Source organism: Muntiacus reevesi, chromosome 1, assembly GCF_963930625.1.
Source record: "Muntiacus reevesi chromosome 1, mMunRee1.1, whole genome shotgun sequence".
In the NCBI taxonomy this organism is placed as follows: Eukaryota; Metazoa; Chordata; class Mammalia; order Artiodactyla; family Cervidae; genus Muntiacus; species Muntiacus reevesi.
Genome location: NC_089249.1, coordinates 197244971 through 197262695, shown reverse-complemented (window position 1 = coordinate 197262695; position 17725 = coordinate 197244971). Strand labels below are relative to the sequence as shown.

Sequence of the window (17725 nt, the reverse complement as noted above, 5' to 3'; positions counted from 1 at the left end):
CTCACCGACAACCAGGGCTGATGGTACCTTCCTCTGGGAACTTCTGTGCGGAGTGAGGACTACTCCAGATAGCTGCCCGCCCAAGACTGAACAGTACCTGGTACTGCCCCAAATGCTCCACCAGGGTGAGCACTTAGGATTGTCATTTGTGCGGGGAAAACCTCAGGCCAGCAGGGAGCAGGGTATGAGGGGGAACCAGGGCCAGGCAGGCAGACCGCTTGCCCGTAGTTGTGCACCTAGAAACGGGGGAAGCTAAAAACAAGCCTCAGAAAGTACTGAAGCTACGAGCGATCTCAACATCAGATTTCATCAGACATCGGCTGATGGCGCGCTTTCTCTGAGCCGTTCGGAACTGTAACCTTGTCAAAATCGTTCAGCTGGGATGTCAGCGCTTCGCAGAGGAGGGGATCACACAGTCTTCTCTCTCTCTGGAAGTGCAACCAAAAAAAGGGCCGAAAAACAGCTAGGGCTTTCAGCGGCCCACACCCTGCGGCTGGGGCCTCAAGGAGCCAAGACAAGGCGCGACTCTCGGTCGCCAGGAAGGATCCGGGGTAACTGGCGGGAATTGGGGGCTGAGTTGAGGGTGGGGGTGAAAACAAACCTGACATTCTCAATCCTCGGCGTGGGGCACCGCCACAGGATTAAGGGGTGGGCCGGCTTGGCAGCCAGGCCGGGAAAGAGGGAAGCCCGGGTCCCTGAGAACGAGGGGGCGGGGAGAGAGCGTGGCGCGCTGGGCCCGCGACCAGGCCCCGAGATCTATTTACATCCGAGGTCGAGGTGCTGCGGCCGTGCCTCCCGCCCCCTTCGCCCCCCGGCCTGGCCTGCGAGGCGGTAGGGCCTCAGGATCGCGGTCCCCGCCGTCTCCCGGGCCGTCTGGCCGGACGGTGGTAGGGCCCGGGGCTGCCGGGACTGATGGGTCGGGCGGGTGAGCCCGGCCTGAGGGGATGCAATGGGGGGCGGCTGCAAGGCCCGCTGGGCCGCTCTTCCGGAGCAGACAGGCCCCACGCACCCGGAGTGCTCACCCCTCGGGCCTGTGGCCCCGGGACCTCCCGCCGCCCGTTCCCTGGCTGCCAGCTGGCCCCAGACGGCGCCTCCCCTACCTTCGTTCGCCAGGTCCGCCATTTTACTTCCTTAAGCCCTCCCACAAGGCCCCGCGCCGGCCCGGGCTCGTCTGCTTTCTGCCAGAAACTCCCGCGCGTGCGCACTTTCCAAATCGACTCCGAGCGAGGCGGGCAGCTAGCGCCTGCGCGCGGAGCCCGGCACTGAGACGCGCTCCGGAGAGCAGTCCGGTTCTGGCCCAGCTCGTAGCACGCGCCTGCGCATTAACCGCCCCCGCCTCCTTTTCCCGCCGACCGAGGGGGCGTGGGCAAGGCAGGGCAGGGCAGGGCAGGGCAGGGCAGGGGAGGGCAGGGCGCTCGCCCAGTGAGCCTCGAGCGCGCGGCGAGCAACGCGGGACCCGAAGTTCTTAACAGCCGCCCGGCCGGAATGGGTTTTCATGCCCCTGCTTTCCGATTGTTTTCCGGCCCTGCGCCCGAGGCTGGAGCGTGGACAGCGGAGGGCGCCGCAACAAAGGCCTTCTAGGTAAATCCCTGGGTTGGGGCGGGGGGAGGCTTTTCACGTGCGCAAGCCCGGGGCTTGGAGGGGACCCTGGAGGGAAGTCTTGGGGCGCCCTTTGTCACCTCAGGCCTCAGATTTCCCTTCTAAGGAACCAGTACGTCAGGCAGACTTTCTGAGGCCACGTGGAGATGTGGGGGATGGTTGGGGGAAATAGAGGTCAGAGGTTGGAGATCACTGGCCAAAGGGAAGGTTCATGGGGATGGGGCGGGGCTCAGATGTTGATCGGGGGAGTCATAGCAGGGGACCTGACCTCACTGAACCATCAGAATGGGCGTTCCAGGACGAATGCCCACGAGGCCCTGGACCGAACGGCGTCTGTCTTCATAGATCACGTGGGCTGGCTATCGCCCACCAAACGGTGGAACCTTTTAGACAGTGAAACCTACACAGGTGAGAAAAGCAGGCACCGGGGCAACCAGGCAAAAATTGAACTATTAGTACTGCCTTGGTGGTTGGGCATTTTCGGAGGTCGAGTGTGTGTGACTGAGATGTAAGCGAGTATGGAGTCCCGATCCTCAGTTTCCTTCTTCCCCGAGCAAAACGGCGGTGCATGCTAAGTCATGTCAGACTCTTTGCGACCCCATGGACTGTAGCCCACCAGGCTCCTCTGTCCTTGGGATTCTCCAGGCAGGGATACTGGAGTGGGTTGCCATGCCTTCCTCCAGGGGATCTTTCCCACCTAGGGAGCAAACCAGCATCTCTTAAGTCTCCTGCTTTGGCGGAGAGGTTCTTGTCTACTAGCGCCACCTGAGAAATGGCCTGAGATGGTCAAAGGGATTCTCAAGAGTGTGCAAGAAGCCTCCAGTGTGGGGAGCTTGAGTGCACAGGGAAATTCGGGCATAGGGACCATCTGAATATGGGGAATAAATGTTCTAGGCCTAGGGAACCAAAGAAGGGGGGAGATGAGGATTCTTCCTCTGCCATCCCCGCCCCATAGTCCACGGGGGAGGATGTTGAGATTTTGGGCAGGATAGTCCTGCCAGGACTAGACACTGAGAAAGGCTCTGATGAAAGATAGCACTGTTGCCTGGTTGTAGGAGGCAGAGTGGTCTATGCTGAGTAGTTAAGTTGGAGGCTGATGTGATGCTTTTCCTCTGTTTGGTTGCTTAACTAGAATTTGTCTGGATAAAAATGAAGATTTTTACATGAGAGCTTTGCTCCAGAAAAATGGGACATTACTCCTCCCGGCCACTCATGATTTTCTCAGGTGACTGGGAAATTTCTGGGAATGGTGGAGGCTGAGTCCTCAGGCTGTGGTCCCCTAGGGAAACCCACTCATTAATTAAAACGCTTGCTTGTCCAGGAGTCTCAAATAAGAATTGGCCATTGATCGATCCGAGCACCCATGGTACTCTTAGACTGCCGAAGGGAGTTACTGAGACACGTAAGAGGGCTGAAACGACTCTGGGGTGACTCCTGAAGGTGATAAGCTCACGTGTAGCACACTGGCCCATCACACAATTTCACTAGCAAATTTTACCCATGACAAATTCAACTTAAAATGGGAAATAAAATCCCTCAAACACAGAAACATGGGGCATCAGAAAACAGCCTCTAACACCAGCCTGGTTTATGCATGTACAAAACTTATTCTTGCAGGTATCTACTTGGGAATAAAGGAAAATTTTTGTCCTAAAAATAGCCAAAATGGGCTCTTTTACTGCATAGGCAGTTGTTAAAGAAAGCTAGCTAGAGATAATCTAGTAAATTTCAATCTATGAGCTCTCTTTGTCTATAGGTATGTAATATTATGCTTTACCTGAGGATGATGTTATCAAAATTATTTTGTAAATGAGCACTACTTAATTGGCTTGAGAAAATTAAGAGCTTATTTAAACTTTCAAAATACAAAAAATAACTGGTCAGAATTTTAGATTCATGAAAACTAAAAAAATATTCAGTATTAAGTTAATATCTGATGTTAAAGTGTTAATATAGACATGTCTTTAGACTTCCCTGGTGGCTCAGATGGTAAAGCATCTACCTACAATGCGGGAGACCTGGGTTCAATCCCTGGGTTGGGAAGATCTGGAGAAGGAAATGGCAACCCACTCCAGTACTCTTGCCTGGAGAATCCCATGGGCGGAGGAGCCTGGTAGACTACTGTCCATGGGGTCGCAAAGAGTCGGACACAACTGAGCGACTTCACTTTCACTTTCATCAACGTTAGGTATAATACTTCTATTGATTAAAAAAATTCCAGAAAGTCTCCTGCTTCCAGACGAGGTAACTATAGCTTATGTAACTGGTCACCAGGAAGGGAATTCTATGGAAGCCACAGGGAACAGGCTCACAGATGAAGCCACTAAGCGAGCCTCTCTAGGGGAGAAAATGAAGCTATTGAACCTAATCTCAAACACTCAAACTGAAGACCAAAGATCGTGTTACCCGACAGAAGGAAAATGACAAGTAAGCCCACGATGAGGGAATTAATGCCCATTGGGGCCCCCAGGCTATGTATGATACAGTACTTAGAAATTATGGTTGCCTGAGAATTTACACCATTGCGAAACAGCTTTACAGTACCTGCCAGGAAATTAACAAGAGGGTGGTTAGGAAAACACACTCCGGGAGGCAAACTTCCTGGGCTCAGACCAATTTCTAAGAAACTATATACTGACCATTTCCTCTACCTTATCATTCCCCAGATTAAAACGACACCTTGCCCAGTCTCTGCATGTAGAATTCATCACTTCCAGCCGGGTGACTTGGTGTTAATCAAACCCTGGAAAGAAGACAAACTCCAACCAAGCTGGAAAGGCCCTTATCAAGTGCTCCTGACCACTGAGACAGCTGTGTGGACTGCTGAAAAAAGTTGTACTCATTATACACGAGTCAAAGGGCCAATAAAAGAGACCTCAAAGGGAAGGGAAAGGACCAATGAGCAGCCTTTAAAGGTAACTTTAAGAAATCCTTGATAAATCCTTCTGAATCCTCCCCTTCACAATAACCATTAACCATGTGGCCACACCTTTGGAAACTGGTATGGAAACCAACAGGTAAAAACTTAGAGTAGAAATTGACAAGGAACCCCTGATTATCCAATCAGGTTGGTTGTCAATGTAACTAAAACCTTGTTACCTCAGACTATGAGTTTTGATGCCTGCCAAATTTTACCTTGTGGAAACTTAGAAAACCAGAGACAGTTTTGCAGGCAGATACGTATCTTTGCCCTGAACCAGATTTGGTTTATACTAGAGCAAGCCCCTGCCCCAGTTGGAATGATGTATGGTGGACCACCCAGTTTCAGGACTGGACGGTAAATATAGGGTGGGTGACTCCTAGTTGGAAGCCTTTGAACTACACCTAAGGGCATTCCACCAAAAGCCAGTCAAAATCTAAAATGCAACTCTATCCTCTTAACCGTTAACAACCCAGCTACCCTAGATTAAGAGCCAAAAGTGGCATCTCAGGTATATGGGTTAGGGACAGATGTCACTGGAAAAGACCCCTTGGGGTGATTTGTTCTTAACTTCATTGAAAATAAAAACCTCCCGTGTATTGGAGACTGTCCTGACCCTGAGCTCCGAAAACCATGTTAGTTCTGTTAATGACCCCAAAAGGATAGAAATAATTGAGGTAAAAAGATATAAGATAGACTTTAGAAATTGAGACAGGGTGTGAAGATATGAATGCCTGGGTCGAATGGGTCAAATTTACAGTGCAAGCCCATCATAAGAGTGATTGTTATGCATGTGTGGCTGGATACCCACAGGCACAGGTGGTTCCGTTCCCCCTCAGATGGGACACTGATCTGGGAGGAATGCACCACATGTTGGCCCTTTACCAGGACAAAGATGCGTGGGGAGAAGACCTGCAAGAATCTGTCATGAGACTTTCCCGAACTGCAAAGGTCAGACCCAAGAGCCGTCCCCTCTTTCTCCATGGGGAATATGAACCAATGCAGGAGATGCAGGAGATCCCTGGGTTGGGAAGATCCTCTGGAGAAGGAAATGGCAACCCACTCCAGTATTCTTCCCAGGAGAATCCCATGGGGTCGCAGAGAGTCAGATATGACTGGGCACAGCAAGTCCTCTTGCCTCTCTAGGCAGGGGGCAGAGTTCAGGAGACCCATGGGAGAATGTGCCACCTGTCCCAGCATCTTGAACATTACTGATAAGCCAGACAATGGCAACTGCTCAACCCTCCATAGACCCCGGCTGATGTCTGGTGGTTTTGTGGGAAAAGGAACCTCCTAGACTGACTGCCGTCAAGTTGGACAGGGACTTGGGCTTTCACTCAGTGGCCATTCCCTTCACCCTGGCATTCCACAAGGTACCTGAAAAACCAGCCAGCCGCCGAAGTCGGAGAACAGTGGGGGACTCCTTTGACATATATGTGTATATATAAATATATTGATTCAATAGGAGTCCCTAGGGGAGTTCTTAATGAATTCAGGGCCTGAAACCAAATAGCTACAGGGTTTGAGTCAGTACTTTTTAGGTGGTCCACAGTTAATTAAAAAAAAATATATAGATTGGATTAATTACATATATTATAACCAAGAGATTTATCAGATATACCAGAGATGCCCTCCAAGGAGTAGCTAGCTAATTGGATGCCACCAGTTGGATGGCCTGGGAAAATAAGATCACACTGGACGTGATAACCAGCAGAGAAAGCGAGTGTTGGTGTTGTGCTGGGCAGGAAATGCTGTACTTTTATTCCCAACAATACAGCTTCTGATGGAACCATCACAAAGGCCATGAACACCCAGGACTGATCTTTAGGATAGACTGGTTGGATCTCCTTGCAGACCAAGGGACTCTCAAGAGTCTTCAACACCACAGTTCAAAAGCATCAATTCTTCGGCGCTCAGCTTTCTTTATAGTCCAACTCTCACATCCATACATGACCCCTGGAAAAACCATAGCCTTGACTAGACGGACCTTTGTTGGCAAAGTAATGTCTCTGCTTTTTAATATGCTGTCTAGGCTGGTCATAACTTTCCTCCCAAGAAGTAAGCATCTTTTAATTTCATGGCTGCAATCACCATCTGCAGTGATTTTGGAGCCCAGAAAAATGAAGTCAGCCACTGTTTCCACTGTTTCCCATCTTATTTGTCATGAAGTGATGGGACTGGATGCCATGATCTTAGTTTTCTGAATGTTGAGCTTTAAGCCAACTTTTTCACACTTCTCTTTCGCTTTCATCAAGAGGCTCTTTAGTTCTTCTTCACTTTCTGCCATAAGGGTGATTTCATCTGTATATCTGAGGTTATTGATATTTCTCCTGGCAATCTTGATTCTAGCTTATGCTTCTTCCAGCCCAGTGTTTCTCATGATGTACTCTGCGTGTAAGTTAAATAAGCAGGGTGACAATATACAGCCTTGATGTACTCCTTTTCCTATTTGGATCCAGTCTGTTGGTCCATGTCCAGTTCTAACTGCTGCTTCCTGACGTGCATACAGGTTTCTCAAGAGGCAGGTCAGGTGGTCTGGTATTCCCATCTCTTTCAGAATTTTCCACAGTTTATTGTGATCCACACAGCCGAAGGCTTTGGCATAGTCAATAAAGCAGAAATAGATGTTTTTCTGGAACTCTCTTGCTTTTTCAATGATCCAGCAGATGTTGGCAATTTGATCTCTGGTTCCTCTGCCTTTTCTAAAACCAGCTTGAACATCTGGAAGTTCACACTTCACGTATCGCTGAAGTCTGGCTTGAGAATTTTAAGCATTACTTTACTAGCGTGTGAGATGAATGCAATTCTGTGGTAGTTTGAGCATTCTTTGGCATTGTCTTTCTTTGGGATTGGAATGAAAACTGACCTTTTCCAGTCCTGTGGCCACTGCTGAGTTTTCCAAATTTGTTGGCATATTGAGTGCAGCACTTTCACAGCATCATCTTTCAGGATTTGAAATAGCTCAACTGGAATTCCATCACCTCCACTAGCTTTGTTCATAATGATGCTTCCTAAGGCCCACTTGACTTGTCATTCCAGGATGTCTGGCTCTAGGTGAGTGATCACACCATCGTGATCACTTTTTTGTATAGTGAAGATCTTTTTTGTACAGTTCTGTGTATTCTTGCCACCTCTTCTTAATATCTTCTGCTTCCGTTAGGTCCCTACCATTTCTGTCCTTTATTGAGCCCATCTTTGCTTGAAAATTTTCTTGAAGAGATCGCTAGTCTTTCCCATTCTATTGTTTTCCTCTATTTCTTTGCATTGATCACTGAGGAAGGCTTTCTTATCTCTCCTTGCTATTCTTTGGAACTCTGCATTCAAATGGGTATATCTTTCCTTTTCTCCTTTGCTTTTCGCTTCCCTTTTCACAGCTATTTGTAAGGCCTCCTCAGACAACCGTTTTGCTTTTTTGCATTTGTTTTTCTTGGGGATGGTCTTGATTCCTGTCTCCTGTACAATGTGACGAACCTCCATCCATAGATCATCAGGCATTCTGTCTATCAGATCTAGTCCCTTAAATCTATTTCTCACTTCCACTGTATAGTCATAAGGGATTTGATTTAGGTCATACCTGAATGGTCTAGTGGTTTTCTCCACTTTCTTCAATTTCAGTCTGTATTTGGCAAGAAGGAGTTCATGATCTGAGCCACAGTCAGCTCCCAGTCTTGTTTTTGCTGATTGTATAGAGTTTCTCCATCCAGAATTTGTAAGAAATGAAAAAGTGGTCCATTTTCAAAGGTAGCTAGCTCTGAGTGGAAAACTACTAGGAGCCAAGCTTGCCTAACAGTTTGCTGATGTAACAACCACAAAGGTCAGACACCTGAAAAGTCCCTAAGCAAGCGGGATGTTGTGGGAGAGAGAAACTAAAATGTTGTTGAGAAATAACAGACTTAGGTCAGGAAGGGAGAAGGAAGGATACCCTATAACCAATCCTCCAGGACGATCGTACACCCCATAGTACCCAGCCAATGAGGAACTGAGGGAGGGATCTGCGTGCCAGCGACTAAAGTGCTTGCTGTAACTGCCCGCCTGTGCTTGCCCACCAGACACCCGGTCTTGCAAGACCATCATTAAGAGTCTCACTTTCACTGTGCTTCGTGTCTCAGAGTCCATTCCTTGGTTTTGGACATGTGAGCATATTTCTCGCCCCTTGGAGCTCACCAAACTCACTGAGCCTTAGGATGTTTGCACTGGCTGATCCCTACGCTTGGAACTTGGTGCCCCAGGTCTTCGGTTTGGGTCCCAGCTCCACTCCTGCTCCGGTATGACCTGAACAAGGAGGTCCTGCAGCCTTTGGGCCACATCTGTCTTCAAGCTAAGGGTGGCTGTTACATTTTCAATTGTGGAAACAAAACCAAAAGAAGAATAATCTCTCATGACATGTGAAAATCATGTGAAATTTAAATCTCAGTGCCCATAGAATCACTTGAAAACAGCCATAGTCATTGACATAATGTCTGTGGCCGCTTTCAAGCTGCAACCACAGAGCTGAGTTCTTTTAACAGACTGTCTGGCCCAAAAATCTTAAAATATTTACTTGTTGGGTCTCAATAGAAGTTTTGTTGTTCAGTTGCCAAGTCTTGTCTGACTGACTGTTAACCCATGGACTCTGGCAGGCCAGGCTTCCCTGTCCTTTGCTATCTCCCAGGGTTTGCTCAAACTCGTGTCCATTGAGTCGGTGATGCCATCCGACCATCTCATCCTCTGTCACCCTCTTCTGCCCTCAGGGTCTTTTCCAATGAGCTGGCTCTTCACATCAGATGGCCAAAGTATTAGCACTTCAGCTTCAGTCTTTCCAGTGAGTGTTCAGGGCTGACTTCCTTTAGGACTGACTAGTTTGCAGTATTTATATGGTTCTATACATTTCTGTACAACCAGTGGGGTGTGGTGAGTGTTCAACGACTGCTTCTTTGGGAGAAGCAGAGAAGCGTGTGTTTCTGTCTATTTACACATGTGCCTGTGTATGTATAGTTTCTTGTAAATTTTACCATTTTCCCACACGTAAGTTTCGAAGACAATAAAATGATAAAACGGACTCTGCTTTGTAGTGTTGATATCCTTGATGTAAATACTTCATATGGCCAGTCTCAGGCTACCAGTGTGAATATCACTAATCAGAGTTGAGCAGAGGTGTGTAGTAGCATACTAGATTTTTTTCTGTCTCTCTCTAGAGCCTGCTACTTTCTTGCTGCGGCCTCCAAACCAGCATTAGCATCACCAGGAAATTTGTTGAAAATACAGACTCCCAGGTTCCAACCTAGACCTGAATCAGAATCTGCATTTTAGCAAGATGCTCACTTGCTAGCTTGGATTTTGCCTCCAGGCTGCAGGCACAGGCCACAGAGGTTGGCTAGAAATTCTTCAGGAATAGCTAGAATGCCAGTGCGGGAAAGGACACCAGGGGTCATCAGGCCTGTCTGCAGCGCGCAGACTTAGTTTTCCTATGCCTTGTTGGTACCACTATGGGCTTCCCTAGTGACTCAGTGGTAAAGAATCCGCCTGATAATGCAGGAGATGCGGGTTTAATCCCTGTGTCGGGAAGAACCCCTGGAGGAGGAAATGGCAACCCACTCCGGTATCCTTGCCTGGGAAATCTCATGGACAGAGGAGCCTGGCAGGCTACAGTGCGTGGAGTTGCAAAAGAGGCAGGCACGACTTAGCAACTAAAGAACAACAATCACTATATTCATTACACTTTGTTATCTGTAACTTCTCTTGGGTAAGTGTTCTTGGCTGTTGCCATGTCTCTGAACCCTCTGACCCGTAATGAACTTAATACTTTATGTGCCTTTTATTAGTTGAAGTTGACATTAAATAGATACCGTATATCACCACTTCAGAGGGAAAACCACTGAGCCATAGCTGTAAAAATAAACATGAAAACAAAACAGTGTTTTATAATTCTGGGTGGATATTGTTGCCTGCCAAGGTGTTGAGCCCCAAGCCTGCTTTTTTTTTTTTTTATGTAAAGAGATTAGCAAAGTATTAGAGGGCTATTAAAGGCATATTATCACTCAGCTGAAACTTCTTGACACAGCGAGAAGGAATGAAAGAACTGAAAATGAGGTAACTCTAATCCATGAGATTCTGTGTCATTTAATGCCCTGTCTGCATACCTCCAAAAGTCAATTTCATGGACCACATCCATCCCACGCTTTGGGAGACTCCCAGCAACATGTCATCACTGGCTAAATATAATCCAGTTGTGGTTTCTCAAGCGACGTTAAACCCATCACCCTGATGTTCTGCACGCTCAGTTGTCTGACTCTTTGCGACCCCATAGACTGCAGCCTGCCAGGCTCCTCAGTCCATGGAATTCACCAGACAAGAATACTGGAGTGGGTTGCCATGTCCTCCTCCAGGGGATCTCCCTGACCCAGGGACTGAACCCCTGTCTCCTTCATTGGCAGGTAGCGTCTTTACTGAGCTGCCGGGGAAGCCCCATCAGTACGATGAGCCAACTAAATTCCCCTCGGTTTCACAGTTTTCACCCCAGTGGCCATGGCTGCCTTTGTCACGTCCCTTAGACCTTCCTCTGCTTTCTTTATCTGGTCTCCTGTAACCCATTCACTCAGTCAACATTTATTTATGCAATAAATATTTGTTGATTGCCTCCTCTGATGGTTTTAAAGCATGGCCCCAAATTCTCTGACCTTCTTCCCATCAAAAGGTCAGGTCTCAAATGCCACCTGATACCACTTACATGTGGAATCTAAAATACGTCACAAAGGAACTTATCTCACAAAGCAGAAACAGACACAGAGCAGGCTTGTGGTTGCCAAGGGGGATGGAGGTGGGGGAGGGATGGATGGGAATTTGGAGTTTCGCAGATGCAAACTATTATACACAGAACGGATAAACAACAAGGTCCTCCTGTACAACACGACTATATTCAATGTCCCATGGTAAACCATAATGGAAAAGAATATGTAGATGTACAACTGAATCACTGTTGTATAGCAGAAATTAACAACATTGTAAATCAGCTATTCTTCAATTTAAAAAAACATGAGGGCTCCATGTTCCATGAATGGGGGCAGGCTGGTTCCTGGTCCGTTTATAGAAGTGGAAGTGATACCATGTGACTCACAAGGCTGAGGATACGACTTCTGCCTGCTTTGCTGGCACTGTGGCTCTAGAATCCTTTAGCTGTCCTGTAAGCAGTCCGCCTGCCCTGAGGCTGCCATGCTATAAAGGTGCGAAATGAGACCCAAAGGCAGGACTTCCTGGTCATCCAGTGGCCAAGACTGCTCCCAATGCAGGGGGCCTGGGTTCAATCCCTGGTCAGGGAACTAGATCCCACATGCTGCATCTAAGACCTGATGTAGCCAAACACATTAAAGAGAGACCAAAAGGCAAAGCCCTGAGAGAGACCTGCCCAGCCTGGCGCTTTCCATTCCTCACCTCCATGAAAGGTAACTTCTGTTACAAACCAAACCACTAAGTTTAGGAATTACACAGTGGCAACATTCACTGCAACTACTATGTCTCAGATACCGTTCTACACTTGGGGGCCCAGGAACAAGACAGACCCTGCCGTCATGAAGCTTTGCATTCTTCTGTAGGGAGACTGAATAGACAGGGAAGTGAAATAATTTGAGATAGTGACCCAGTGCTACAGGAAAAATAATAGAGCATCAAGTGACAGATGGGGTACTTTAGGTTGGCTGTTCTGAGACTTCCCTGGTGATCCAGTGGTTGAGAATTCACCTTCCAATGCAGGGGTCGTGGGTTTGATCCCTGGTTGGGGAACTAAGATCGCATGTACTACAGGGCAACTAAGATCCGACACTGCCAAAAATAAATATTAAAAAAAAGATTGTTCACAGGAGTCCCTTCTGGGGATCTGAGGAGGTGACATTCTAATGGAAGACCTGCAGGAGAAGCACTCTAGACAGCAGTGAGTGCAAAGGTCCTGAGGCAGAAACCAGTTTGATGAAGAGTGAGGAGCTCAGTTTGGCTGGGGCTGAGTGAGCAAGGAACCCCACAGGGCCTGGGAGGCCATGGAGTTCTTGGAAGGGTTTGTGATTTTTCTCCAAGACAAGGGTCGGAAGTGGGAAATGGAGGGACCCCAGTGGTTTCCCTTAAGCTGCTGACCAGCCTCTGCTGCCTCTTTCCTCCCCGGCTCACCTGGAGGGAAGGCTGAGGGTCTCCCCCAACCCCGAGTCTGAGCTGAGCCCCGAGGACCAAGAACTTCCTTCTCTACAGCCAAGTTGGAAAATGGCTTCTGTAGTTAGACCCCAGGAAGAGGGCCTTCACACCTGTAATTCAGTTCTCATCTACCCATTGTGGGCAGGGAGCCGGCGTGGGAAGTAGCTGCTCTGCCCAGCCCCACGTGGAGGGTGAGGACCCAGAGGTTAATCAGCTAGAGTTCCTGGCCTCTTCTGCTCAGCACCTGTTCTCCCACTGTAGTCCACTGGGTCAAGTTCTTGCCAGCAAGGTGTGGCCAATGCAGAGTCCAAGAGGGGGACTCCTGATCTAGTCTGGGTGCATCAGCTTCCTTCACTCCCGTGTTTTGTAGCAACTAAATGTGGTATGGATCTAGGAGGAAATACTGATCTTAAAGCTTCCCAAGTGGCTCAGTGGTAAACAATCTGCCTGCCATTGCAGGAGTTGCAGGAGACTCAAGTTCGATCCCTGGGGGAGTTGGAAATGGCAACCACTCCAGTATTCTTGCTTGGATAATCCCATGGACAGAGGAGCCTGGCAGGCTACAGTGCATGAGGTTGCAAAGAGTCAGACATGACTGAGCACGCATGCACTGATCTTACTCTATTTGTAATTTAAAAGGTTTCTTTTTTTTTTTTTTTTTAAGGTCACTCTGTGCATCATGCAAGATCTTAGTTCCCTGAGCAGGGATTGAACCTGTGTCCCCTGCATTGAGAGCCTGGAGTCCTAATCACAAGACCACCAGGGAAGTCCCTGTAATTAAAAGGATTTAATCTTCAATTAAAAATAAATTTAGGCTTACCCTAACTCTAAAAAAAAAAAAAGAAAAAACAAAAAGATTCAAACTTACAGAGAAGTTGAAAAAACTACCAAGAAATTCCATGTGGCCTTCATCCAGCTTCCTCAAATATTACTTAAACAGCACAATGATCACAACCAGGATATTCACACTGATCAACATGTGATCAGGACACGAGTGACTACAAACCTATTCAGGTCTCATCTGCTGACTGCCAGTGTCTTGCTCCTATCCCAGGATCCAGTCCAGGATCCCTTGTTTAGTTTTTATTTTTTATCTTTTGGCTTTGCACGGCATGTGGGATCTTAGTTCCCAGACCAGGGGATGGAACCTGTGCCCCCTGCAATGGAAATGCATTGACTTAACTACTGGACTGCTAGGGAAGTCCCCCTTGTTGCATTTAGATGTCATTTCTCCTTGGGTTTCCTTTTGTCTGGATTAATTCCCCTGTCTTATTTTTCCTTCACCATGACCCTAGTGAGGAATTGTTATTGTTTAGTTGTTAAGTCGTGTTTGACTCTCTTGGGATCCCAAGGACTGTAGCCCACCAGGCTCCTCTGTCGACAGGATCTCCCAGGCAAGAATACTGAAGTGGGGTGACATTTCCGTCTCCAGGGATCTCCCCGGACCAGGGATCGAACCTGTGCTGCGTGCATTGCAGGCAGATTCTTTACCACTGAGCCACTAGGGAAGCCCCTAGTCATCCCAGCTGTTTTGTAGAATACGCCTTCATTTTGGGTGTTGGATGTTTCCTCCTGATTAAATTCGGGTGATGATTTCTGGGTGGGAATAACACAGAATAACCAATTCGGAAGGCATCTGATGGCGATTTGTAACATTACTGATGACAACTCAGATCACTTGGTGTTAGTCAGGTTACTGTTTTTCTTTGTATTAACAGTTACTGAATATCTTGTAGGGAGATAAATAAACAGGAAATATTTGAGAAAGAGGAGGAGAGCTGGGATGTGAAAGAGACAGCTAGCTCTGGTCTTTCCAGACAGGATTGCAATTCAGTGTAAACAAAACAGCCTCCCCTCTAGGCAAAATCGGAGTTGGCTGGTTTCCCCAGTGTAAAGGAAGAGGCAGTGTCACAAACTGACCACAGGGGGGCGGCAGAGGACTAGGATGAAATAAAAACGGCTCCAGGTAAAAAGTAGTTTCGCTCCTTCTAAATGAATAAATCTGTGGAGACTCAAAGGCTCTGTGCTAGTTGAGGTCGGGCATCTTCTTGGCGCAGACTGCTCTGATTGCACTCGCAGCATTAGGGGTGTGCCATGTCTAAAACGGGCTCTTGGGGTTGTGTGAATTTGGAGACTGGGATTGACTCTCTACGCTACTGATACTCTGTATAAAATAGATAACTGCTGAGGATCTACTGTGTAGCACAGGGAACTCTAGTTAATGCTCTGTGGTGACCTAAATGGGAAGGAAATAAAAAAAGGATCTATGTGTAGCTGATTCACTTTACTGTACAGTGGAAACGAATGCCACATTGTAAAGCAACCATCAGTTCAGTCGCTCAGTCATGTCCGACTCTGCAACCCCATGGACTGCAGCACGCCAGGCTTCCCTGTCCATCACCAACTCCCGGAGCTTGCTCAAACTCATGTCCATCGAGTCGGTGATATTCCAATAAAAATTAAAACGGGGGCTCTCGGGCAGTGGGATGGGGATTTGGGCAGGTTTGGATTGTCAGAGGCTGAGCAAGTCAGCAGCATGTGGACGAGGTCACAGAGGGTGTGGAAGGAGCAGGACCCAGGTATAGGGAGTGGGGATAGAGGGCCAGCCAGGGAAGTGGGAGGAAGACTGGTGTGGGGGTGCCACTCGCAGCCAGGGAGACTCTCTTAGCACTCAGCACTAGTGTGTGTGTCATATGCAGGTGCACCCCATACTTGGCTTCAGAGTTCTTGCCACCAGAGAGTTCTTAGAAGCAGGAACATCAATGGGTCCCCCTGCAACCCTCCCCAGTGGTGGTTTACTGAACTCTGACCGGAGGGGTCACTGGGGCCCTGGGAACCCAGGCTCCTTCTGTCTCATTGCTTTGCCACCCTTACTGTATGATGTCCACCTCGAGGTCCAGTATGGCTGCTGGGGCTCCAGCCATCCTGCTTGCTTTCCAGCCAGTAACTTTCAATTTTCCCATGGGTATGACAGTGTATAGGGGTGGTTAATACCTACCTTGGAAGATTGTCAAAAAGAATGAACCAGAGCATCTACAGAGAAGCCACTGTGATTGGTCAGGACCTCCTGGAGGCTCTTGGTAGGACTGGGTCCCTCGTGTGCACCACCCAGTGGGCCATCAAGGGACTCAGTGACCCAGGAACCTGCAGTGGGCTCCCCTCCTTCTCTCTCTTCTCTGCCTCCTGGGGCAGGAATCGTGTGGGCATCACCTGTGCTCATGAGCCTCACCAGCCACCCAGGCCCTGAGGTGCCCTCTCCTGCCAGGGACCCCACTGCCTGGCCCCGGCTGGGATCTCTGAGGGGGAAGGTTGGAGGTGTGGCTCCTGCTCTGTGCAAGGGTTGATGCTGCTCAGGGGCCACGGGCTGAAATCCTGAACCACAAGAGGGGGGGATGCTTCTGGGCTCCGCTGGGCTTTCAGAGCCTGGGAGGGCATTGCACGGGGTTGGGGCCTGGCCACTGGCTGAGGGGGAGGCTGTGTGCTGGGGTCCTGGGAGCTCCTCCCCAGGACTGGCCACAGTATTTGCGAGGCCCAGTGTGAAATGAAAGCGCCGGCACTTTGGTGGAAAATTCTTAGGAATTTCAAGATGGTGACCGCAGAGGCATTAAGCCAAGCGCAGGCCCTGGGGTTCCCAGCTTGGGATAGTTTTCATGTCGCCTGGAGTCACCCGGGCCACCACTTGGGACAAAGGGGCCTGGGCTGGGGCTGAGGCTGAGCAACTCCGGCGGCACGTGGGGCACCTGCCTTCCCCCCTAGAAGCAGCTTTTACGGGCAACTGAGAACTGCGTCCAGGTTTCTAGAACATCCTCCTGCCCCTGGGTCCTTCCCGGTTCCTGAGCGCATTGTTCTTCTCTGCAGGGTTTCTCCAAAGTCCCACAACGCCTGTGTTGGGTCCTCCCATGCCCACCCCCACGCCCTGCAGAGAGGCTGGTGGCAACAGTTATGAATGCCCAGCCCCCACCTTAATGCCACAAGCCGGGCTCTCTGGGGCTGGGGCCTGGTGATTCTGGAAGAGGCTCAGGCATTGATTCTTAGGGGCTTCTGAGGTCCATCCCATGCCCCCCCCCCCTACTTTACCAGATACACCCGGTAAACACCCAACGGGCTTCGTCAGCGGCTGGAGCCTGGGTTTATTCTGCACCTCTGAGCGACTCTAGTCTGGACACACCATGTTGCCCGTCCTGGGCTGAGCTGCTTTGGGGAAACTGCCTGGGGAAACTGCCCCTTCTGGAACATTCCCCAGGGAGCCGGAGGAGAGCGCCATTTCCTTTTTCCCCCTTCCCAGGCTCGACCTGGGCCGCCCCGCTGTCCCAGGACTAGGGGCCTGCGGGAAGGGGTGCTGTATCTTCCAGGGCCACGGGGCGGGGGGGGGGGGGTGTGGACCGTGACCCTCAGTGGGTACATTCAGTGTGTTTATTGCAACAAAAAACCAGGATGGGCTCGAAAGTCTGGTGTCTTTATGTCGTTTATATTCCTCCTCATGGAATCTGGCAAAGGACTAGACAGGGCGTAAGGCAGAAACGTGGAGGAAGAGGCAGCCATCACCATCTAGGAACCATGAACTTGACCGTCTCCCAGGGAAGCAGATGTATCTTTAAAGACATTCTTTTTGTCTGAGTTCATCTGAGTCTGCAGTCTTGAGAGTAGATGCACTTGGTGATCACCACGACAGGCCGCTGGTTTCTTAGAATGAGATTTCTCATCTTTCCTCTCAGCTCCCCGCCGAGTGCACTCGAGGACATGGATGCACAGCGCTGCTTGTCGAGAAGCAGGGTTTTCAAGGCCACGTGAGTTTCCATTAGTACCTTCTGCACGCATGAGAGAACAACATTGGGGACCGGATATACTGCCATATACACACCCATAAGGAACGTTCTAATAACAATTCGAGCACAAAACTATCGGTATGAACATATTTTCAAAAAGAGACACGAAGCCAGGCCTTCCCAGACCAGAGGCTGGTCATCTTCTCTGCAGCTGCCGCGGGGGCAGCCCTCTGGCCCAGGCCCGTTGGTGCAACGGGTTAAATGATGAGGAACACAGACACGGAGT

At 49.2% G+C, this 17725-nt stretch overlaps 1 protein-coding gene and 1 long non-coding RNA gene across 9 annotated transcripts in view; one reads left to right on the top strand and one right to left on the bottom strand.

The window, feature by feature from the left end:
* RANBP3 (RAN binding protein 3) overlaps positions 1–1239 on the bottom strand; it is a 51070-nt gene extending 49831 nt beyond the window's left edge. The window contains exon 1 of one of the 4 annotated variants that reach the window (XM_065917947.1): positions 1101–1239. In XM_065917947.1, coding sequence (XP_065774019.1) covers positions 1101–1122 — 22 coding nt within the window. In that variant the 5' untranslated portion in view covers positions 1123–1239. The remainder of the gene's footprint in view (positions 1–1100) is intronic. The other 3 variants (XM_065917948.1, XM_065917949.1, XM_065917950.1) reach the window with 3 other exon arrangements.
* A 41-nt stretch (positions 1240–1280) lies between these two features.
* LOC136155818 (uncharacterized) lies at positions 1281–17512 on the top strand. 5 transcript variants are annotated; one of them, XR_010660865.1, is made up of 4 exons: positions 1281–1581; positions 1898–2007; positions 4266–9320; positions 13338–15551. It is a non-coding gene; the product is annotated as an uncharacterized lncRNA (long non-coding RNA). The 5 variants fall into 5 exon arrangements; XR_010660863.1 differs by having other exon boundaries at positions 1884–2007; XR_010660864.1 differs by lacking the exon at positions 1898–2007 and having other exon boundaries at positions 1297–1581; positions 4266–4514; positions 9250–9320.
* The last annotated feature ends 213 nt before the right edge of the window (positions 17513–17725 follow it).